The following is a 25,664-nucleotide window of genomic DNA, read 5'->3' as shown; positions in this document are numbered from 1 at the left end:
GGGTTATGCACATATGCATACAAGTTCATTGGTTGATCTCTTCCCACCCACCCTCCCCTGCCTTCCCTCTGAGGTTCAACAGTCTGTTCATGCTTCTATGACTGGGTCTATTTTTGATCATCAGTTTATTTGGTTCATTAGATTCCATATATGAGTGAAATCACGTGATACTTACCTTTCTCTGACTAGCTTATTTCTCTCAGCATAATACTCGCCAGGTCCATCTATACTGTTGCAGATGGTTAGAGTTCTTTCTTTTTTATTCCCATATAGTATTCCATTGTGTAGATATACCACGGTTTTTTAATCCACTCATCTGCTGATGGGCATTTAGGCTGTTTCCAAGTGTTAGCTATTGTAAATTGTGCTACTTTGAACATAGGGGTGCATATATTCTTTCTGTTGAGTGTTTCGGGTTTCTTAGGATATATTCCTAGAAGTGGGATGACTGGGTCAAATGGAAGTTCCATTTTTAATTTTTTGAGAAAACTCCATACTGTTTTCCACAGTGGCTACACCAATCTGCATTCCACCAGCAGTGTACTAGGGTTCCCTTTTCTCCACAAACTCTTCAACATTTGTCATTTTTTTATTTGTTGATGATAGCCATTCTGACAGGTGTGAGGTGATACTGTTGTTTTGATTGGCGTCTCTCAGATGATTAGTGCCTTTGAGCATTTTTTTATATGTCTCTTGGCTTTCTGTATGTCCACTTTGGAGAAGTGTCTATTTAGGTCATTTGCCCTTTTTTAAATTGGATTGTTTGTCTTCCTTTTATTAAGTTGTATGAGTTTACTATATATTTTGGAGATTAACCCCTTATTGGATGTATCATTGGCAAATATGTTCTCCCATGAAGTGGACTCTCTTGTTATTTTGTTGATGGCTTCTTTTGCTGTGCAGAAACTTTTTATTTTCATGTAGTCCCATTTGTTTATTGTCTCCTTAGTTTCCATTGTCCTAGATGTATCAATAAACATTGCTAATGGGGGATGTCTGAAATCTGGTGCCTATGGTTTCTTCTAGGACATTTATAGTTTCACATCTTACATTGAAGTCTTTTATCCATTTTGAGTTTATTCTTGTGTATGGTGTAAATTGGTGGTCTAAGTTATTTTTTTTTTGTACGTACCTGTTTAGTTCTCCCAACACCATTTATTGAGGAGACTGTCTCTGCTCCAATGTATGCTCTTGCCTCCTTAGTCAAATATTAATTGAGCGTAGTGGCTTTTGGTCAATTTCTGGATTCTCTGTTCTGTTCCATTGGTCTATATGCCTGTTCTTGTGCCAGTAACAGGCTGTTTTGATTACAGTGTCTTTGTAGTATAACTTGACATGTGGTATTGTGGTTCCTCCAACTTGTTTTGAATATGTGGATTTGTAGTATAACTTGATATCTGGTATTGTGATTCCACAACTTTGTTCTTTATGAAGATTGCTGTATTTGCAGTCATTTTGATTCCCTATACACTTCTGGAGTGTTTCTTCTAGGACTGTTAAATATGTCATTAGTATTTTAATACGGATTGCTTTGAATCTATAGATTGTTTTGGGTAATATGGACATTTAAATGATGTTGAGTCCACCAATCCATGAACACGTTGTATTCTTCCACTTTTTATATCTTCCTCTATCTCTTTTTTCAAAGTCCTGTAGTTTTAGAGTACAGGTCTTTCACCTACCAGGTTATGTCTATTCCTAAGTATCTGAATTTTTTGTTGCAATGGCAAATGGGATTTTTTTTTAAGTTTCTCTTTCTTAGAGTTCACTATTGGTGTATAAAAATGCTATGGATTTTTGGATATTAATTTTGTATCTTGCTATGTTTCTGAATTCATTTATTAAACCTAGTAGTTTTTTGATGGAGTCTTTAGGGTTTTCTATGTATAGTATCATGTCATCTGCAATTAATGAGAGTTTAAATTCCTCCTTTCCAATTTGGATGCATTTTATTTCTTCTTGTCTGATAACTATGGCCAGGATTTCTAGTACTATTTTGAACAAAAGTGGTGAGAGAGGTCATCCCTGTCTTGTTCCTGTTCTTAGGGGAAATGGTTTTAGTTTTTGTCCATTGAGTATGATGTTGGCTGTAGTTTGTCATATATGGCCTTTATTATGTTGAGATATGTTCCCTATTACCAGTTTGCTGAGAGTTTTTATTAAAAAGGGTGTTGCATTTTGTCAAATGCTCTTTCTGCATCATGTGATATGATCATGTGATTTTTATCTTCCTCGTTTTACTGTGCTGTATCACATTTTATTGATTTGCGAATATTGTACCAGCCTTGCATACCCGGAATAAATCTCACTTGATCATGATGTATGATCTTTTTAATGTATTGCTGGATCCTATTAGCTAAAATTTTCTTGAGGAATTTAGCATCTATATTCATCAGGGATATTGCCCTGTAGTTCTCTTTGTTGTGTCTTTATCTGATTTTGGAATTAGGGTAATGCTGGCCTCATAGAAAGAGTTTGGAAGTGTTACTTCCTCTTGAATATTTTTGAATAGTTTGAGGAGTAGAGATGTTAGTTCTTCTTTGAACATTTGGTAAAACTCCCCTGTGAATCCGTCTGGGCCAGAGCTTTAATTTGCTGGAAGTTTTTTGATTGTTGCTTCAATTTCATCAGTAGTTATCAGTCTAATCAGGTTTTCTGATTCTTCCTAATTGAGTTTTGGAAGGTTGTACTTTTCTAGGAATATGTCCATTTTGTCCAGGTTGTCCCATTTGTTGGAATAAAGTCGTTCATAGAATCTTTTGTTTTTTACAATCCTTTGTATTTTTATGGGGCTAGTTGTTACTTCCCCTCTTTCATTTCTGATTTTGTTTATTTGGGTCCTCTCTATTTGTTTGCTTGTGAGTCTGGCTAGAGCAGTGGTTCTCAACCTTCCTAATGCTGCGACCCTTTAATACAGTTCCTCATGTTGTGGTGACCCCCAACCATAAAATTATTTTCGTTGCTACTTCATAACTGTAATTTTGCTACTGTTATGAATTGTAATGTAAATATCTGATATGCAGGATGTATTTTCATTGTTACAAATTGAACATAATGAAAGCATAGTGATTAATCACAAAAACAATATGTAATTATATATTCAATACGTGTTTTCTGATGGTCTTAGGCGATCCCTGTGAAAGGGTCGTTCGACCCCCAAAGGGGTCGCAACCCACAGGTTGAGAACCACTGGGCTAGAGGTTCATCTATCTTGTTTACCAGGTATCCTTTCAAAGAACCAGCTCTTGGTTTTATTGATCTTTTTTTGTGTGTGTGTTTTGTTTTTTTTTTGTCTCTATGTCATTTATTTCCACTCATATCTTTAATATTCCTTCCTTCTACTTGTTCTGGGCTTTTCTTGTTGTTCTCTTTCTAATTCTTTAAATTGTAGTGTTAGATAACTTATTGCCAGTTTTTCTTGGGTTTTTTTTGTGGTAGCCCTATAGTGTCCCATAAATGTTGCATTGTTTTGTGTTCATTTTCATTTGTTTCCAGGATGTTTTTTATTTCTTCTTTGATCTCTTTGGTAACCCATTCATTGTTTAATAGCATGCTATTTAGCCTCCATGTATTTGATTGTTTTTGAGCGTTATTATTGTAGTTGATATCTAATTTCAGGACATTGTGGTGTGAGAAGATGCTTGACATGATTTCAGTCTTCTTGAATTTGTAGAGACTTAGCTTGTGTCCTACAATGTGGTCTATCTTTGAAAATGTCACGTGCACTTTAGAAGAATGTATATTCTGTAGCTTTGTGAGGGAGTGTTCTGATGATATAAATTAGTTCTGTTTTCTAGAGTGTCGTTTAGGATTTCTGTTTCCTTGTTGATTTTTTGTCTAGAAGATTTATCCACTGATGTCAGTGGGGTATTAAAGTCCTCTACTATTATTGTATTGCTGTCGATCTCTCCCTTGATATCCTCCAGAAATTATTTTATATATTTAGATGCCCCTGTATTGGGCCCATAAATGTTTACTACATTTATAGCCTCTTGTTGAATCTATCCCTTTAGTATTATAAAGTGGCTTTCCTTTTCTCCTGTTATGGCCTTCACTTTGAGGTCTATTTTGTCAGATATAAGTATTGCTACCCCAGCTTTTTTTTTTTTTCATTTCCATTTGCCTGAAAAATGTTTTTCCGTCCTTTCACTTTTAGTCTGTGTGAGTCCTTTACTCTAAGGTGGGTCTCTTGTAGACAGCATATATATATATATATATATGGGTCACGTTTCTTACACATTCAGCTACCCTATGTCGATTGGAGCATTTAATCCATTTACGTTTAAGGTTATCATTGATAGGTATTTTTTTGTTGCCATTTTTATTCTTTATGCCTATATTTCTTCTTTCCTTTCTATTCCTTCATTAAACAACAGTCCCTTTGCATTTCTTGCATTACTATTTTGGTGGTAATAAACTCTCTTAGCCTATCTTTGTCTGTGAAGCTTTTATTTCACCTTCACTTTTGAATGATAGCCTTGATGAATAGAATATTCTTGGATTCAGTTCCTTACTTTTAATCACTTTTTATAGTTAATTTCATTCCCTTCTGGCCTGATGTGTTTCTGTTGAGAAATCCATTGATAGTCTAATGGGAGATCCCTTGTAGGTAACTTTCTGTTTCTCTCTGGCAGCCTTTAAGATTCTTTCTTTGCCTTTTAATTTTGCTAATTTAATTATGTGTCTTGGTGTCAGTCTTTATGAGTTCATCTTGTTTGGGACTCTGTGCTTCTTGGACTATGTGACCTTTTTCTTCCCAAAGTCAGAGAAGTTTTCTTTCATTATTTCTTCAAAAAGGTTTTCTATTCCTTGCTCAGCTTCCTCTTCTTCTGGTACCTCTGTTATGCAGAAGTTGTTTCATTGCATGTTGTCCCAAAGCTCCCTTAGACTCACCTCCTGCTTTTAATTTTTTTTTTCCAGTTGCTGTTCTGCTTGGGTGAATTTTTCTACTTTGTCTTCTAACTCGCTGATTCAGTCCTCAGCTACTTCTAGTCTACTGTTGAAACATTCCATTGTGTCCTTTATTGTAGCTATGTCATTCATTTCCTCTTGATTCTTACACATGGTGAATTTCTCATTCAGTTGTTTGAGCATCCTTATAGCTATTACTCAGAATTCTTTCTCCGACAAATTGCTTGACTCCATTTCATTTAGTTCTTTTTCTGGTGATTCCTTGTTTTCTTTCATTTGGGGGTTGCTCCTTTGTAATTGTTTCTATGTATTAGATCAAACTGATATGCCACTCAGAGTTTTTTGGATTGGTCTTATGTAGTAGATGTTTTGTGGGACCCGGTGGTGCAGTCTCTCAGGTCACCCTAGGCTGGGTGTTCTAGGGAGGCCTCCTACTTGAGCTATTTGGGTTCTCCTGATGTAGTTGGGTCTTGAATGTTATTGTCCCTTTTATGGATAGAGTCTCCTCTCAGGGTGTCTGTTTATGTGGCTCACTCCCTACCACATTGTGCTAGCCATTATGGAGGTGCTGACTGAACAGCACAAAATGCAACACGAAAAGACATGACACGGAAGGAACAGTGCATGAATATACACAAGACACCTATTACCCCAACAAAAGTGACCACCAGAGAAAAGAGAATTAGGAAAGATAAAATATGAGAGCAAGAATGATAGAGAGAGAAAAAAAGAAAGAAAGAATATTGGACTGAAACACAACAAAATAAAGAAACAAACAAAAAAAAACACCAAAAGGCATAAATGAGAACACCCAGAAGATGAGGGGGGAGAGGGGTCAGAATCTGTATAGATGCAGAGCTTAAATAAAGAAAATAAGGCCCAGCTCCTGCTCCACCATTGTTCTCAAAGGCAGCTCCAAGCAGCTGTCCTAGAAGGACCTGCTCCTTCAGGATTTCAATCTCATCCTCTTAGCCAAGTCCTCCGCATTCTTTGGGAACACCTTCATCATATCTGCCATCACCATCTGGTTATACTGGCGAATATGGCATATGGATCTTATTCAGTCTGCTGTTCTGTATAGTGTGATGACCCTTATAAGCGCTTATTTGGTAGCCTTTGCCTACAAAAATGTGAAATTTGTACTCTACCACAACATAGCACAGAAGAGGGAAGATGCTGCTTCCAAAGAAGTGACTTGAAAACTTTCTGAAGCTGATAATGCAAAGATGTCTCCGACGTAAAAAGATGAAAAGATTCTTGTTGGAGAATAATGAAGTTGCTGAATATGAAGCTACATTTTCCATCTTCTGTAACAACACCCTGTTCCTGGTCTTCGTCATTGTTGCATCCTTCTTTATATTGAAGAACTTCAACCCCACAGTGAACTATATTCTGTCCATAAGTGCTTCATCAGTTCTCATCACCCTCCTGTCTACTGGCTCCAATAGACCATGTCAGCTTCACCCTTGGCTTTGTATCTATGGGTGGTCAGTGCTATCTGGAAAAGTATTCGGATGGTCAGGGTGGGAGACACATAGATCTTTTTATAGTCTGGAGCTTGAGGGTTTGAAAGACCCAACAAAATGTAATTCAATATTTGTTTATTGGCTCTTTTTTGACAAACTGTTGAAAGTACATGAATTGAATTCCAGGACATTTATTACTAAGGCAAACATATCTGGCAATGTCCTATAATCACAAGAGGAGAAAATAACTTGTTTCCTTGATCTGTCAGAGGTCACAGTAACCTGGACTGAACTGTTAGTATTTGTTATAGTAGCAAGGAGTTAATAGCTGGTTCTGTGTATTCCAAGCACAATATTACAACTTTCTTGGAACCATAAATATCAGAATGAATCCTCTTTCCTCTCTTTCCCCCTGCCTGGGGGTGGGATTGAACTGCATGTTTACAAGTCTCTGAATTTGTGATTTGAAATAACTCAATTAAAGTTAAAAACATGATTTCTTCAATTTGGGGAAGAAAAAAAAAAGAAAAGAAGGTTAAGGAATTGGAGGGATAGAGGGAGGACCATGGTTTAGAGTAGAGGAGGGAGAAAAGAAATGAGAAGATAAGAAGAAAAATAAATGTTTTTTAAAAGAAATAGTGGAGAGAGCATATACACCTGAATTTAGGAAGTGAAACAAGTTTAAAAATTAGGAGAAGAGCTAGAGAAGAGGAAAAAAATTGAGTAGTGAGGAAAAAGAAAAGAAGGGGAAATGGAGTAGGAGCAGGGAGGAGAAAATTATATGTGAATTAACCAACAGAGACTAGCATAATAACAGATCAATGAAGCAGATAAAGAAGATCAATTTTAAAAATGGGGAAGGAAAGAGAAATACTAAAACAGAAAATGAGAAGGAAAATGTGAGGGGAAAAAGAAGAGAGGACGAAAAAGGTGCAAAAAATAAAAAATAATTAAAAATTTTTTTAAATAAAAATAAAAAAGTGAAGTGAAGGGTCCTTTCGCTTCAACCGAGTTTCAGTGCCCCCTGGGAGCTGGTTTAGGTCCCCACTCTTCTGTCTGCCTGCCAATTCTGGGCTTCCTGTTTGTCAGGCACTGTCTTTTGGCGTTTAGCACCCTGCCTGAAGCTCCAGGTGATCCACAGGTCCTCTGCTTGTGTCTGTCTCCACAGGCCTAGGCTGCAAGTAGGCGGGACCAATCCGCCCTCTTTGTTTCTGACAGGGCTTTAGGTTGGGCTGTTTCACTTTCAGGGAATATGATGGATGTTTTTTCCTGACCCAGAGCTACTCCTCCACAAGTGGCCCAAAATATTACTCTGTCCTTGTTTGGACAGCCATCCTTGTATGGCAATCAGTGGGGTTGGCTGGCAATCTGGAGTTTTTATCAGTCTGGTTCCCAGAATAGTGAGGCAGAAAGGCCCCTCTTCCAATCCAGTCGCTGAGGACTCCTTCAGACTATTCAGACCCACAAGCTTGGTCTCTGCCTTTGTTTCCTCTGTAAAGCTCAAATTGCAGGGTGTGGCAGGCTGTATCTCCTGCCCTGAGGCTACTGGGAGGGGCTAGCTCCTTTGGAGAGAAATGGCCATTTAGGTTTGGAAGCCTAAGAACTTCCCAGTGCAGGACTCCTGGCCACTTCTCCCAGCCCTGCTTCCCTCCTCAGGCACCTCAAGTCTGTGCCCTCCTCCCTGTCACCACTCTCAAGCTCTCACCACACTTCCTACCAGTCTCCAGGCATTTTCTGTCCTTCCTTAAAATTGCCTCCTGAGCTGGGCCTAATTTGTTACTTTAGGGTGGATGTTCTCTGATTTAGTTGTATTTCCAGTCTGGCCTCGGATGAGGTGCACTACACGTCTGCCTATTCGGCTGCTGTTTTTTCTTCCTCTCCTCCCTATCTGTACCCTGTTTTTTAAGTGCTGAAGCTCACTGAGAGATATTTAGCATAGCAATATGAAATGCCACATGAAAAAAACTTGCCAATGGGAAAATAAAGATAGGAAAATAAAATAAAGCTAAAACACAGATCACCAGAATAAAGCTCAGTATATTTTTTGTAATGAAAGTCTTAAAAATTTAATGAAGATAGGTACATGAGTAGAAGGGAGACCCATCTCTGTATAAAAAATGTTTTGCTTTACAGGGGACCATATTTTCCCTAGAATAGTGCTTGTCACACTCTAGTGCAGTGGTTCTCAACCTTCCTAATGCCGTGACCCTTTAATACAGTTCCTCATGTTGTGGTGACCCCCAACCATAAATTTATTCTTGTTGCTACTTCATAACTGTAATTTTGCTATTGTTATGAATCGTAATGTAAATATCTGATATGCAGGATGTATTTTCATTGTTACAAATTGAACATAATTAAAGCATAGTGATTAATCACAAAAACAATATGTAATTATATATGTGTTTTCCGATGGTCTTAGGCGATCCCTGTGAAAGGGTCATTCGACCCCCAAAGGGGTCGCGACCCACAGGTTGAGAACCGCTTATCTAGTGCATCAGGATAACCTGGAGGGCTTGTTAAACTGCAGATTGCTGGGCCCCACCCGAAGAGTTTCTGTTTCTGTAGGTTTTGAGTGATGCTCAAGATTTTGCATTTCTAACAAGTTTCTGGATGCTGCTGATGCTGCTGGTCTTGGGACCACGCCTGAGAACCATTACCCTAGAAAAGAGTTGAGTCTGTTCCAGCAGCCAGCAAGGTGAATGATTGAGGCTTCCAAGTAACATAGAGAATAGGCCCAGTAAATTTAGTTGGAACATTTTGTAAGTTTGCATGTATCAGTGCAATCACAGAACACTCAATAGAGGCCCATGGGCACCCCAGGAAGTACTTTGGCTTTGTTTTCCTCTATGTCTAACTTGTCCCTATTATTGAGAATCTTCTGGAATTATTGACATAAAATTTTAAGATCACTAGAATTAGGATTCTGCCCTATAAGTAAAACTGGCTTATAATAGCATTCATATAGTACATTACTAATAACATTGTAGTTAAATATACATTTCAAAAAATCGTTTTATGCTAAAGTTCATTCTCTTTTGTAGTATTAAATTGAGATTGGGGTTTTCCATACATAATAAATACTTAATTATTGGCTTGGGTAGTGTCTACTCACTTCACTTGGTTAATATTAAGTGGAAATTCTTACAAAATAGCAAACATGAGTCATAGCAATGAGAAATACACTAACTGACAAGTCAGAGAACTTCTTAAGAACTCAATTCACGAGTGATATTCAGGATTGGAACTCCTGCTTTTCCCAGCTCAGAGGTCCAAGCCCAGAAACATTTAGAGGTGAACTTCAAGTAATGCTGTTCTCAATATTAGTGTTGTAATTAACTATTTCCCTTGGTCATTTTATGTTCAGGATGGCTGGACACCAGTTCACGCAGCTGTGGACACTGGTCATGTGGACAGCCTCAAGCTTCTTATGTACCACAGATCACCAGCTTGTGGAAATTCCTTGCATGAGGAGGAGACCAAGTCAGATCTCTTGGACTTGGATGGAGAAGAAGAGAGTCCTGAAGGCACAGCCAAACCTGTTGTTTCTGCAGACCTCATTAACCATGCCGACATAGAAGGATGGACTGCTGCCCATATTGCTGCTTCAAAGGGTTTTAAGGTGTGTCAGGTAGCAGCTGACCTCATTACACAGCTGTAATTTGATGAGTGGCAAAGTTGTCTGCTGTTGACTTATGTGTATGTCAGTGGAATAATAGAAGACTAAATGGTACCATTGCAGGAGATGATTAGCTACCTATATGAACTGACTTTTTTCTGTCTAGCAGATACGGTCAAGAGTATATGAGACTTTTTTGCAAAAAAAAATATGTTTGGAGTTTGTTAACAAGAAATGTGGGAGTAATTTTAGATATTTTGTCTCATCTAAAATTAGGAAAAAATGGTTGGTATTGATTAGTCTGCTGAGTTGTTTGATTCAGTACCAAGGCCATGATACTAGTTAGAGGGAAGGCCAAGTGTCAAATACATGCCCTCTAACATGAACAGCCTCATTACACTCTATAGGTGCTGGCCCACTGATAGAGGGGGCTGTGGATTCTGATTATTAAGGAAATAACATAATATAGTGAGCCATCTATTTGTGCTTCTTTTTTCTAGTTAAGTCACTTTGGAAAGAATATTCTGTAGCCATAATAAGTTATTAGAAAGCTTTTGAGCGCAGGACACTGTGCATGCTATCATTTGTAGGGATCATTTATGCCATCAGGTCCAGTGGTAAGGGTGTAGAGTACAAGAAAACTGTAGGATAAGACAAGTACAAAAAATTAAAACAAGGTAATAGAATGTCAACTATAATTGAAAATAAATTTTCTTACAAAGTAGGGTAATAGATGTGGTTAAAAGAGGATAATAATGCACATTTTTATTTTTGTGGAAAAAAGGGGAGAGAGTGCATATATTTCAGAGAGCAGAGTTGCAGGGATGTTGGGTTCATACATGACTCATTCTACAGGAGATAGAAATCATTTGGAGCCTTGCAGAGTGCGTTAGATTTGCCATCATCACTAGGGGAAAGAGTAGTTCAGATGGAGGGAGCAATAGGAACAGAGATTGGGAAGGGCAGGTGGGTAACAACTCCAATTGAGCTAATGAAGAGTAGTGAGAAGAAATAAGATTGGACTGGGAATATCATGATGTTATGGACCTTAAGTGACATATTAAGAAGTTTGGGCTTTATTTCCTAGTCAGAGTAAAGCCATTGAAGGAGCAAAATAATCAACTAAATTAAAGATGATGAGAGTAGTAGAAATAATAAGAGATATTACAGACTAGAAATATCCTAAGGATTGAAGACAGATTAGATATGGGAAATGAGGGTGCTGAATAGAAGGATAACAGTGATGTTCCAGAAAGAGAAAAGAGGCGTCATTGTGATCAAGAAGATAGAATGTGGGTTTACACATGCTGAATTTAAGTGCCGTGTTATGTCCATCCAGATGGAGACCTCAAGAATAACTAAAAATGTGTACTTGGAGCTCCTTATTGGATAACTTCTGTTATTGTGAATTGCATTGGATGCCAGAAAGGAGCTTGAAAAGGGGTAGTTTGCAGCCTGTCTTCACCCCTTAAAGAAAATCTTTGAGTATAAAACAATATGTTACTGATAAGAGGGGTGTATGTGCGCTCAACCTAAAGGCAAAAAAGCAAAAACAAAAGAATGAAGCAGAACCTGAGCATGACTAATCTAGAATATTCAGCTAATGAACCTTGTGCTAGGCAGAGAGAGGAACCTGCTCCCCGACTTGTGTCACCCTGCAGTGTAGGGCGCAGTGTTGCAGCTCAGCTCCTTAATTAGGACTCCTTATTAGGCCTGGTGCTTTTTTAAAAAATATATTTTATTGATTTTTTACAGAGAGGAAGGGTGAGGGATAGAGAGTTAGAAACATCGATGAGAGAGAAACATCGATGAGAGAGAAACATTGAACAGCTGCCTCCTGCACACTCCATACTGGGGATGTGCCCGCAACCAAGGTACATGCCCTTGACTGGAATCGAACCTGGGACCCTTGAGTCTGTAGACCGACGCTCTATCCACTGAGCCAAACCGGTTAGGGCAGGCCTGGTGCTTTTGATAATCAAGGATGGCTTATGGATACCCAGGCCCCTGGCAAGTGTGGGTGCTCTGCCATTGTTGAATAAAGGGAACTGTAACCTCTCTCTCTCTCACTTAGAAGATGTCTCACCCTGTATTCTCTACCTTGGGGCCTTTGTCCACCTGGATGTTTGACCTGGGAAGTTCCTCACCTCCTTCGAGTGTTTGCTTAGGTATCAGTGAGGCAACTCTGTCCATCATTTTAAGAAGTCACAGGTAGAATCAGGGGACTTCTTAGGTCACTGGTGTAGCATTCTAGGTAAGAGACAGTAATGAGGACTCAATCTAGGATTGTAGCCGACGAGTTAGCGAGAAGTGGTTTGGTTCTGATATAGCTGAAGATAGAGCCAAGAGAACCTTCTGCTGGGTTGAAATTGAAGTATGAGAGAGGGGAGTGAAACTTATACAAAATGATAGTGAACATAAACTGTAATTGGAAACTAATTTTTTTTAAAGTATGAGAGAAGGGATTTGTGGAAAACTCTAGGTTTCAGCCTGAGCAACCAACTGGCAGGATGGAGTTGCTGTCAGTTATCCAGGGGAAGGCTGCGGGTGAAGCAGCTTTTGCTAGTGAAGACCAGAAGCTCAGCTTGGGGTGTATGAATCTGAGCTGTCTGGTGGAACTACGTGGAGATGTAAAGTCAGCAAGAATTCCAGAGATGAGTATGAGCTCGATATGCGAATCTGAGAGTCAGCAGTCTATAGAGGATATTTCGAGTCAGAGGACTGAAAGAGATCACCAAGGAAGTGAACACAGAAAAAATGAGCCTTGCAACACTCTGTCATTAAGAAATCTGGAAAAAGTGGAGGGACCAATAAAGGGACAACATTAAAGAGTGACCAGAGAGGTATGACATAAGGACATCCAGTAGAAGTGTACATCAGTGAGCACAGAGACATCAATTGTGTCAGTTGTTGGTGGTAAGTAAAATGAGGACTGAGAATTGACAACCTGATAATAAAATTATCCACTAGTTGGTCAGTTAATGGGAGAAGCCAGTTTAAGAAGGGGATCATGGGAAGTGCACATTGTATTTTAAAGCATATAAAGTAATATTTCACTAATTTTTGGGTAGAAGTCTTCATTTTAGTATGTTTCTTTTTTTAAAAATTAAATCTTTATTGTTCAGATTATTACAGTTGTTCCTCTACCCCCCCCCCCCCCAACTCCCCTCCACCCGGTTCCCACCCCATCCTCTGCCCTTACCCCCCCCCCACTGTCCTCATCCATAGGTGTACGATTTTTGTCCAGTCTCTTCCCGCACCCCCCACACTCCTTTCCCCCCCAAGAATAGTCAGTCCACTCCCTTTTATACTCCTGAATCTATTATATTCACCAGTTTATTCTGTTCATCAGATTATTTATTCACTTGATTTTTAGATTCACTTGTTGATAGATGTGTATTTGTTGTTCATAATTTGTATCTTTATCTTTTTCTTCTTCTTCCTCTTCTTAAAGGATACCTTTCAGCATTTCATATAATACTGGTTTGGTGATGATGAACTCCTTTAGCTTTTTCTTATCTGTGAAGCTCTTTATCTGACCTTCATTTCTGAATGATAGCTTTGCTGGGTAAAGTAATCTTGGTTGTAGGTTTTTGGTACTCATCACTTTGAATATTTCTTGCCACTCCCTTCTGGCCTGCAAAGTTTCTGTTGAGAAATCAGCTGACAGTCATATGGGTACTCCCTTGTAGGTAACTGATATTTTTTCTCTTTCTGCTTTTAAGATTCTCTCTTTGTCTTTTGCTCTTGGCATTTTAATTATGATGTGTCTTGGTGTGGTCCTCTTTGGATTCCTTTTGTTTGGGGTTCTCTGTGCTTCCTGGACTTGTAAGTCTATTTCTTTCACCAGGTAGGGGAAGTTTTCTGTCATTATTTCTTCAAATAGGTTTTCAATATCTTGCTCTCTCTCTTCTTCTGGCACCCCCATAATTCGGATGTTGGTACATTTGAAGTCCCAGAGGCTCCTTACACTATCTTCATATTTTTGGATTCTTTTTTCTTTTTGTTTTTCTGGTTGGGTGTTTTTTGCTTCTTCGTATTTCAAATCTTTGACTTGATTCTTGCGATCCTCTAGTCTGCTGTTGGAACTCTGTATAATATTCTTTATTTCAGTCAGTGTATGCTTAATTTCTAGTTGGTCCTTTTTTATAACCTCGAGGGACTCACTAGATTTCTTGAGGGTCTCACTAAGTTTATCGGCAGTTTCTAGAGAATTCTTGAAAAACCTTAAAAGTGTGGTTTTGAACTCTATACCCAGTAGTTTGCTTTCCTCCATTTCTGTCATTTGTGACCTGTTTCTTTGTATCGGCATTTTGGTTGCTTCCCTGTGTTGATAGAGTGGCTTTCTGTGCTAGGTGTCCTATAGGGCCCAGTGGCTCAGTCTCCCCAATTACCTGAAGTGGACATTCTTGGTGCACCCCTTTGTGGGCTTTGTGCACAGTCTTGTTGTCATTAAGCCTTGATTGTTGTAGGTATCCCTGGGAGGAATTGACCTCCAGGCCAATTGGCTGTGAGAATCAGCTGTGTCTGCAGTGGGAGAACTTCTGTGCTGAAGACACCCTTCTGGGGCAAGACTTGCTTCAGTGGGGCTTTGGTGCTCACTGAGTCTGCCCCCTGAGTGTGTCCCTTATGGATTTGAGGAGTTGTAATCTGGATGGTCCCACTCTGACCACTGGGTACACTGGATCTTGGATCTCTAAGGAGGTGCTAATTTAGCCTCTGCCTGAGGGTACCCAGCAGGAGCCCAGCTGTGAAGCAATGCAAGCTGCCTTGGGCCTTCTTTTGGAAGTTCTGGGTCTCTCTGACCCAGCTGCAGTTTGTTAGGTAATTTTCAGATTGCAAAGGGCCAGGCTTTCATATGCAAAACCCTCTGTGCACAGCTTGGGTGGGGCGGGGTCTCTGGGGATCAACAGGGCGGAACAAGCAGCTATGGCTGTCCTCAGTCCTGCCCTAAGAGGCCCTGCTTCTCAGTGTCCCGGTAATCACTGCAAGTACCTCTGAGAGAAAGCCACCCTTGAGTTCCAACCGATGCCAGACAGTCCAGTTTCTCCCCGTATGAGTCTGGGTCCCCAGAGACTCGCCCAGAACTGGAGTTCAGAGCAGTCAGGAGCTCGAGACTCCCTCCGGATTGAAAAAGACACCGTGTCCTCAGTTTCCAGCCCTTTCCATGTGCGCTGTGTCCTCAGTTGCCAGCCCTTCCCTGTGTGCCTCCGTACCTCTGCACTTTACTTCCACACCGCACCTCCTCTGAGTCTCATTGTGCCTTTCTCTTTCCTTCTAGTTGTAGAATTTCCACTCAGCCAGCCTTCCTGTGGTTCTGGATGATGTGGGTTTTGTCTTTTTGTTGTATTTTTGAAGTGGTTGTGTGAGGCAGCAATTTCCGGTGTTTACCTATGCCGCCATCTTGGTTTCCACATTTTAGTATGTTTCTACGATTGAAGTTCCACATACTATTCTTGTTTGAACAGACCACATCTTTCATGCTTCACGTATGATTTCTAGTGTTTGAGGACTTAAGCATATTTGTTAGCAGACAGAGAGGATTTGGGAATAATCACATGTGACTAAGCATATAATTCAGTTTGTAAGGATGGAAGTGCAGGGAGTGCTGCCCACCTAGGTGGGACCTCAATCAGTTGGTGTCATAGAGAGATTAGAAAGATCATTTTAGAAGCACTGTCTGCCATTTATCAAATTCTTACTAGTACTTACCATGTAATTGTATGTTAAATTCATTTAAAATGTACACACCTTGATTGTACTTTCCTTCCATTTTATAGAAGAAATTGGGGTATAGAGAGATCAAGGTAAGCTCTCCCAGCTAATAGAAGGCTGACCTTGAGGCTGAGAACAAGGTTGTATGACTGAAGCCACTATCCTAAGCACACTGAACTATAGAACTATGTGTATGTTACATGCCATTGGGTCAGCTACTCCTGGCAACCCTATGAATAGTGGTACCCTCAATGTCCTGTCCTCAGCAGCCCTGCTATGCCCCTGTAGACTCACGCTGTAGTTTCTTTTATATACATGTTGTTTATGTTTCTATAACCTGCCTCAATGAAGGTGAAGAGAATGAACAATACAGAGACTTCAGGGTCCAGAGAGGGCCCTAATTTTCTCAGATTTTTTTTTAAAGAACTTGAGAATCTTGCTGAAGGGAAAGAGTCAATGAAGTAGAAAAGGCCAAAGATACAAGGAAAGATAATCAGTTCAAGCAACCTGGTTCCAAAGAAAGTGTGAAGATATAGATGAAAGACCAAAGTGTACTCCAGTATTAAGAACATTGAATTAATGTTTTTTAAAGAAGTATTGAAGCTGCCCTTCTGTTTGCTTATAAAATGTTCACATTTGCTTATTTCATAGAATCATTTTGCTGTTTTTCTAGCAGAATTTTTTAAATTTCTAATTCCCTTATTCTTCTAACAGATGCTCTTAAAATACCCTTAAGGATTTCAGTGGGTGAGATTCAACCAGGCAACTATGGTTCCGATGACTTTGAATGTGAAAATACAATAGGTGCTCTAAGTATCCGCAAACAGACATCCTGGGATGATTTTTCAAAAGCAGTGAGTCAAGCTCTGACAAGTCATTTCAAAGCCATCTCTTGTGATGAATGGTGGAGTCTGGAAGATGTGACGGACAATAACACCACTAGCTCCAGCATCGGCCTCAGTGCAAGCAGTGTGCAATCTATCATGCTAGGTATCAACAATCCTGCAATGAAGGGAAAGCTAGATTTTCAGGTTCATTTATGTTTATGGGCTTCATAACCTGAGACTTAGTTTACTGATTAAACACATTAAAAACTCACTTGTGGCAGCTGCTGGTGCTGACACTTGAGTATTCACAATGCAGCCATTACATAACATTAGTATAAAAATGCTTTTATGCCTCAGATGATACTCAGAGAGTAAAGAACATGAAAGCCCTCGGTGTGGTATTGTGATTGGACTTGCTCTTCTAGATAAATGCATGAAACTAACCACATTACAGCTGCTTGCTAATGCACAGGTTCTGAACACCGCTCCAAATTTGTACTTGTGCTATTCCAGGATATCTGTAATCCATTAACACCTTACCTCCAAGGACAGGAGTCTTAATGAAGTCTAGAATTGGAAAAAGCATTTTAATGAAGATATATTCAAAGCTCCCACATGGGATGAATCAGGATGATAACTGGTTATTCCCGTTCAATAGGCTCCATGAAATAGCCTCTGAGGACCTTCTGAAAATAACATTTGTTTTCTCGTGAGCATAATAAGGGCTCTGTAAAGGCTAGTTATCCCTGGTTAGTTTCTTTCCTCTTAAACCAGGAGAACAGACATCTGCAGGAACCTGCTGCCACTATGCCAAAACTGTGCTGGGCGCTTTATAGCACCACCTCAGTGGATCCCTGCAGCAGGCTCATTGTACAGATAGCTAGACAAGTTACACGATGACCTTCCTGAAGGCACAGCTAACGAGTGAATGAGACAGGACTCAAACCCCAGTCGACCTGGTAGGAAAGCCTGTACACTTTCAACAGCACCATGTTGCAAAAGCATGGTCCAGTTTGAGGGAAGGGTGCTTTTCACCATGCTATTAATGTGTAGGCTTGTTATAGTAAAAAGTGTCTTTGTCAGTTCACTCACAAATGCTAATTCACTTTCAAAACATATATTACTGCTAGATTTTAAAGTAAATTATTCACAGCCATGCCAGCATGGCTCAGTGGTTGAGCGTCAGCCTATGAACCAGGAGGTCACGTTCGATTCCCAGTCAGGGCACAGCCAGGGCTCAATCCCCAGTGTGGTCGTGCAGGAGGCAGCCAATCAGTGAGTCTCTCTCATCACTGATGTTTCTATCTCTGTACCTCTCCCTCTCTGAAGTCAATAAAAATATATAAAGAATAAATAAAGCAAATTATTCACAACTTCATTTTATGGCTCTTTGGCATTTTATGGCTCTTTGGCAATAATTTTTATTAAAATCACCATAATTATCACAAAATACATATAGTTAAATAATTGCATTGAGAAAAGAAATCAGAAATGATTCTCTGGGTCACATTTTGCCCATTAAACGGAGTGTTATTCAAGGGGTAGGTTAGCCTTAGGGGTCTAATAAATGAAGTCAGCACAGCCATGTTTTGAAGGTAATGGGCCCCTACATCAGCCTTCATCCAGTTAATCTGGAAACTGACAAAGGCAACTGGGTATTCACAACCAAGTGGATAGATTTACATCTGAGCCATGGTTTCTGTTCATACTCATCAATGAGGGTGAGGTACTCCAGTAGAATTCCAGGTCTAAAACCATTGATTTTTGTGGGTGCTGGGCTTCATTTAGCACCTGGCTGTAACCACTTATAATTAGTAACTACACTATTATTGTTATTAATATATGCATATATGGGATTTTACTGTGTTGATAACCCAAGCTAGATTAAAAGGACCCAGGCCAACAGATAACAGGAAGTTATAGGTGGGGTAGGCACCTGTATGTTAGGACATGCTGAGAATGGGTATCTAGGAATTGGTCTGTGGAAGGGAAGAGAGGAAAACAAGTTCTCAAGAGGAGCCAGACTGTGGGAAGGTTTGTCTTATCTGAGCACCTGAGGCTATGTGTGTGTGCTTTCTGGAATCTAAAGATTTGCTGGAGAGGGAGGCAGGGACCGGGTTCAGAGTGCGTGGCCTTTATGAAGCAGGCACTGGAAGAACTACGAAAGTCCCTTCTTAGGACAGCTTTGGAGAAGCCTGTAGTTTGAAGGTCTTCCTCTTGACCTTCAACAAAAGTTCACTCCCTGTGACCATTCACAAATTCTGTACATGCCTTTGGATTCCTTAGAGTTCTCACAGAGGAGATCATGCATCAACCCTTATAAGAAAAATTCCTTTTCATCTTCTGACATTTTCATTTTTTTGAACTAGGAGATGTGCCATGGTCAGTGGGTCAGAGCCACACCCTGCCCCTGTGGGACTTCATGAAAAAGAATAAAGCAGAGCAAGTCACTGTGCTTTTGTCAGGTAAAGATATTCTAAACAGATAACATTGACTGAGCGTTTGTTTATGATTGTTTCGAAGTACCAGTTCTTAAACCTGCATGTTTTTGTCCTGCATTCTCTAGCCATGCGTATATGACTCCCACTGCTAACTAATCAGTGTTCTTTGGAACAATGAGAGGAAAAATTAAAAGCCAAGTTGTTGACACCGGTGGTGATGTCTTGATTGTTGATTCCTATGATTTTGATTGCATCTCATTAGGAATAAACCAGAGGCCAAACTGGTGTGCTGATAAGAGAGTGACAGAAAGTTAAAAGATGTTTGTTACTGTCAAGTACAGTGTATGATTAATATGATCATTATAATGGTACAAATTAATGTGTAGTGAGTACCTACTATGTGTTAAGCCCTGTTGTGTATGGCACATTAAAAGTATAAATTCACTAAATCCTTATAACCACCCAAGGGGATATTTCTGTTTATCCTCATTTTTATATCCAAGGAAATTGAAGGCTATAAATATCATCATGTACTTTCTAGACTTGGGAATGGAGTCTTTACAATTTCAAGTAATAAAGTTTGATTTTGTTGTTTTAACTATACTTACTGAGGTTTTAAAAAAAGTGTGAGACCATCCTAGAAAATCCCTTTGGGCTCAAGCAGTGTATTGAGAGAATAGCAGAACTTACGGGAGGGGGTTCAGAGGGAGAGAGTTAGAGAAGAGACCTAAAGGGAGACCCCAGTCTGGTCAGCATGGCTCAGTGGTTGAGCATCGACCAATGAACCAGGAGGTCATGGTTCGATTCCCGGTCAGAGCACATGCCCGGGTTGCAGGCTTGATCCTACGTGTGGGGCATGCAGGAGGCAGCTGATCAGTGATTTTCTCTCATCATTGATGTTTCTATCTCTCTCTCTGAAATCAATACAAATATATTTTAAAAAATGAAAAATAAGGGAGACCCCAGACCTGTGCGTTAATGCCGGGCAAGGCTAGAACTTTCCGAGGATTGGAACTAAGCTCTGCTAACATTTGCTTATAAACAGTAAAATATTGAATCCGGCAACCAGAGCCAATGTTCCTCTGTATTTTTCCTTCTTGCAGGTCCTCTGGAAGGCTGCCTCAGTAGTGTGACGTACACATCTATGATCCCTCTTCAGATGCTGCAGAACTACCTAAGGCTGGTAGGTGGATGTGTTATAGGCACCTCTCGCCGACACCCGAGAGCTGTTCCCCTTCAGGACAGCCCCCTGACCTGTGAGAGAGGGCTGTCCCCAACCTTGATCCTTGTCTTCTCATATAAATGAATTTATATGAGAGACCTTGGCTGCATTGTGAAAAGCCAATTTATTAAAGCAATTAAAGCATGCACCTTTATTGAAAAAGCAAAGCAAACCTATACATCTGGCTAATCTGAAGAGCAAGTTGGGTGGTGGTCTGAGGTGATATATACCCTCCTGTCTACAGGTCTCAAAATTCCCTCTGCTGACTATTTTGGTACAGATTCATTCTCAAGGTTCCCCCCCCCCCCTTTTTTTTTTTTTTTACTTTGTTGTGGCCTCCTCAGAATTCATGAAAAACACCTGGCAACTTTATCTTGCCAAGCCTTGAGACTGCTGGCTCCTCGGCCTAGGGAGTAAAACTGCCCTTTTTTCCTTTCCCTTTTCCCCCTCCTTCTCTGCATTCTCTCATTAGGGAGTTTTTCTTTAACCATTTGCTCTGTGTCCTTGCTGGGGAAGATGTTAGTTACAAGCTGGCTGCAGATTGCCCAGACTATTAGGCCTTGTTTTATCTTTCCTGCCTCGTTTCCCCATCTGTGAGTGTTAAAATCAGAGCAAGAGGAAATGGTCTGTCCTTCACTAGTACTTGACATCCAATAACTAATCAATATGGAAGAGAATGGCTGTAAATATCAAGATGCCTTGCTATGAACTTTTATAATTGAAAAATGAGTAAATGTCTAAGCATTAGTTAGTGTATTGATGTAGCCACTTTAACAGAAATCAAAAAATTATAGCTTACACAGTGTGAGAAGTTTATTTTTTCAAATACAGAAGGCCTAGCAGTGACAGATCCAGGGAGGGCGAAGGTGCCGGGAGACCTTCTCTCAGTGCTACTCTATCCCCTGAGCCTCACCAGTGCAAACCAGGCTCACGCACAAGGGAGAAGAGCCTGGAGGGCAAGCCTCTGCCTTTCAGGGGGGCGCACACATCATTCCTGCCCACACCCACGGACCAGAACTTAGACATGTCCAGGTGGGACTGGCACATGTGGTTTTTGGCTGCGAGAACCTGTTAATAGTAGGCAGCTCTGGTACTAAAAGGCAGAAGTAGGGAGTATGGTTATCAAGAGGAAGTAGCAAATTCTCAATACAAAGTGGATAAATGTAATGCTTTGTATTTGCTCAGTACAGTGGAACCTTGGTTCTCGAACTTAATTCATTCTGGAAGGCTGTTTGAGACGCGGTTTATTCAAAAACCAAATCATTTTTTCCCCGTTAGAAATGAAGTAAATTGAATTAATCCATTCCAGATCCCCAAATCATTCCCTGCTTTAACTTTTCTTATATACAGAACATGTCTAATGTAGCATTTAATCTATAAACAAACACTTCTTTTCTTAAATTTATTGAACGACTCCCTACTGGCCTTAAATCACTTTCTGCATTCGTTCCAAGGGTGCAGCAGCTTCACTTGTTCACATGTCATTGCCTCTGAAATACTGCCACCAGCTAACTGCTTTTTGTTTATACATATCAACATTTTTTCTATCTCTTCCATTGCCTGTGATCTTTGTTTGGTGAGCACTTTCATACCCTTAGCAATATCAGCACCCTTGATGGCCTTTTTATGTTTCAAAATTGTGCTAATCATCCATTTCACCAGCAATGAAAGAAAAAAAAAATTCATAGCACAATTTTCTGAGATGTTAACAACATAAGATTTAGCAGTAAACTGACACAAATTCTCTCCTTTATTTGTGACCTGAGAGAAGCTTTTTGATAACATTGGCATGAAAGGGTTGTCAGGTCAAGAACTGAAGTTGTGTTCCAAATGGAGACATGTTTTCCGTGGACAACTTAGTTGAGAACTGAATTGTTCGAGATGGGAGACATTTGAGAATCAAGGTTTGACTGTACTCATTACATGCCAGGCAATATGTCTTATTTATTTGTTCCGGAAAACATCCCTCTGAGGTAGATAATAATAGCACCCATTTTATAGACAAGGAAACTGAAGCAGAGTGAGGTAACAAGGCCACATAGCTAGTGAGCGATGAAGCCAGGATTATGCGTTCCCTGATACAGGTGGTGTCTGTGTGTGAAAGATCCATCTGAAACTAAGATATATTGATGGTGTAAAACATTAACTAAACAATCATTTTGTTTACTGCCTTAATTTGGAAGGCTTTTTTAAAAAAATGAATGGGTTTGACTATGACCCTTTACAAAAATTGTGTTATTGACCATGAATTGGTATATTTGCTCCTCATGAAAAGAAATTGTGTGTGTGATCAGAAAATTCTTATTATTTAATATAATTGAAGTTGTAAAAAGTTAGCCTTTTTTCCTGTTCTCATATGTTAGCACTCAATTTCTGAGGATTTAATATAGAATTTTAAAAAGCATTAATAATCTCTACTGTAATAAATAGTATATTTTGTAGTTCATCACTCTTACTCTTTCAATAAACATAGGATTTTAAATAAAATGAAAACATTCCAGTTTTCATAATCTTAAAATCTAGGTGAAACAAACATTTTTGTGTCCAATAATTTGTAAAATATAACCAGGTCACTGGGCCAATGTACTAGCATACAACTTTAACAATTTCTAGCAGCAAAACACCTGGAGTAGCGATTAATAAGTGTATTCATTGCATTGTAGAATAATTTCTCTGTACAAAATTATTTCTAATTTTTTTTAAAAAAATCTCTATAGTTCAAGTGCAAGCAAACATGAAGGATATCAAAGATTTTTATTTATCTCCATGTTTCCTATTGGCATCAGGTGCAACTGGAACCTTACTAATTGCAACAAAAATGGATTCAAAGGCAGCCTGCAAAGAATCAGCAGCTGTGGCTCCTTTAATTAGTGTTGTGTGAGTCAAAGATTGTTGCTGCTTTGGAAATCATAATGAATTCCAGTGTTTTTCTACCTCTTTTTTTTTTTTACCAAGAATTTTGGCATAATTAGCAGGTATAAGTCCTGCTGTTTGATCATCAAGACTAGCCAGACGTCCTGAGGAAATCAAGCATTGAAAGCCATTTATTGATCTAGTTGGGATTACAGTGGGGCCTTGACTTACGAGTGTCCGACTAACGAGTTTTTTGAGATACCAGCTGTCTCTCCGCCGATTTTTTGCATTGAGTTGATAGAGTAATTTGAGTTAATGAGCTCCTTAACGAGCTCCTTAACGAGCTCAGTCTCGGAACGAATTAAACTCCTAAGTCAAGGCCCCACTGTAACTGTAAAAGCAGCTGCAGTCGAATGGAAACATTCAAAAGCCTTACAATTTAGGAAAGATGGTGTCTTCTCAATCTGATACTTTCACTTTTTTCTTTGCTAGTTGTTGTTCTTTCTCTAATGCATCAAAGTAAGCCTGTGGGTTTTATACAGATGGGAAGGAGATCTGTCTCATTCCTTTGTATAAATGAAGGGTGGAGTTGTGTCACCAACTAGTTTTCAGGAATGTGAGCTCATGCTCTCAGTGGAGTCAGTTCCTACAACCACTTCCTTCTCCCTCCCCCTCCTCAGCATCTCTGTACCAGACAAGATTATGACTCAGAGCTTCTCATTCACCTGTTTAGATGATTAAATGAATAGAAAAGCAATGCAACTGAATTACAACTGCATATTAGCCTTGTCTGAGTAGATCTGTCAAATGAAATATTTGTTAGTCACATTCCAATTGCAATTAAGCATGTACCTCCTGATGCATAAGACATAGTTTGACTATGAGGGACCAACAAACTAGAGACTAGATGAACACTGTTGGTACCTCTGTTCTCAATTTAATGAGTGTACAGAAGGAGCTTTTTTAATCTAACAATTAACTCTTGGATGAAGATAAAAACTAAACTCATTTTAGCAATCACTTCAAAATTTAGAGTGAGGCAATAATATCTTATATAATAAAAGGCTAATATGCAAATCGACCAAACAGCAGAACAACTGGTCACTATGATGTGCACTGACCGCCAGGGGCAGACACTCAACACAGGAGCTGCCTCCTGGTAGTTAGTGCACTTCTGGGAGCACCGCTCAGCCAGAAGCCCTGACCTGGGTTCATGGCTGGTGAGCACAGCAGCAGTGATAGGAGCCTCTCCTGCCTCCGCAGCAGTGCTAAGGATGTTCGACTGACGGCTTAGGCCTGCTCCCCGCCTGGACTGCAAGAGGGTGCAGGCCGGGTTGAGGGACCCTCCACCCCGAGTGCACGAATTTCATTCACCGGGCCTCTAGTATATTATAATAGTTGTCAATGTTTCTTCTACCATAAAAGAGTGTAAACCCCTTAAGAAGATAGACCATATGTTATGCATATTTGTATCTTGTTTAGTTATTTAATTCAGTTGTTTGACAGCTATTTATTGAGAGCCTCCTAAATGCAGGCAGTTTTAGGAATGTAGGGTATAGCTATGTGTAAATAAGATGCATTTCCTAAATGCATGGAACTTACATTCTAGTGGGGAAGACGTATCAAAAAACAAATGCATAAATACCTATAATGTGAGGCCAGCACTAATTACAACTATAGAAGGAAATATAGAAGGAAAGGAGATAAAGCGCAAATGGAAGGAATGGCAGAAAGTGCTTTGGATGGAGTTGGTAGGAAAGACCTTTATGCAGTGACATGTAAACAGAAGACCATGTGAAGTGAAGGCCTGTGGAGGGTGTTTAAAGCAGAGGGAATAGCAGGTACAAAAATACCTAGCCTGGCAGTGAGGTCTGAGAGAGAACCAGAAGCCAGGTCATGTACCATACTTTTGTCCATATCTATGAGTGTTCTCTCTCTCTCTCTTTTTTTTTCTCAACGCCCCTCCCCAACACCCTCTACCAGAGCTGTTTGCCTGTTCTTTATCCATGAGTCTGCCTCTGTTTTACTTGGTAGTCCACTTTATTCATGGCAAGGACTTTGAATTTTAGCCCAGGTGTGATAGGAAGCCACTGGTCGGATTTGAGCCAGAGAGTGACATATCCACTTAGTGCCACAGTAATTACAAGGCACACTGGTGTATCTTTGAGTTGTTGAAAATCTGTACAATAAAAAGCAAGCCTAGTGATATCTGACTTTTAATGAGTATTTAATGTATGCCAAATCCTGTTCTAAGTATATAGATTATCCCAGTTGATCATTCTATGAGGTAGGTACTTATACCACTTACTCCCATTTACAGATGAATAAACCAAGATGCAAAATAATCTGCTTAAGAACCTCAGGAAGTGGTGGAACCTAAGGAGTTGAACTTAGGCTGTCTTCCACTCTCATATATGTAATCATAGTTTATACTAGTTATTAACCTGTTGGTTAAGAAAGAATTGCAGTAGCCAGTTCTCACTATGTATGTAAATGTGTTCTATAAAATGCATGTATTAAAGCCCTTATGCAGAAAACCAAATGGAGCAAAGACTTTAAATCAGGCTTTTAAAATAAATGATGTTATTTTTAAATACTTTCATTAAATAG

At 39.6% G+C, this 25,664-nt stretch overlaps 1 protein-coding gene and 1 pseudogene across 1 annotated transcript in view; both read left to right on the top strand.

The window, feature by feature from the left end:
- Nucleotides 1–25,664, top strand: part of CTTNBP2 (cortactin binding protein 2) — a 168,906-nt gene that overhangs the window by 91,787 nt on the left and 51,455 nt on the right. The window contains 5 exon segments of the mRNA XM_070425002.1: nt 9,745–9,999; nt 12,782–12,839; nt 16,426–16,701; nt 18,908–19,003; nt 20,083–20,162. Coding sequence (XP_070281103.1) covers nt 9,745–9,999; nt 12,782–12,839; nt 16,426–16,701; nt 18,908–19,003; nt 20,083–20,162 — 765 coding nt within the window.
- On the top strand, nt 5,187–8,616 carry LOC139016152 (translocon-associated protein subunit gamma pseudogene; annotated as a pseudogene).

The sequence above is a fragment of the Myotis yumanensis genome, unplaced genomic scaffold (assembly GCF_028538775.1).
Source record: "Myotis yumanensis isolate MYYU_CA2020_CCGP unplaced genomic scaffold, mMyoYum1.0.hap1 SCAF_9, whole genome shotgun sequence".
Taxonomy (NCBI): domain Eukaryota; kingdom Metazoa; phylum Chordata; class Mammalia; order Chiroptera; family Vespertilionidae; genus Myotis; species Myotis yumanensis.
This window is presented reverse-complemented; position numbering and strand designations above follow the sequence as displayed.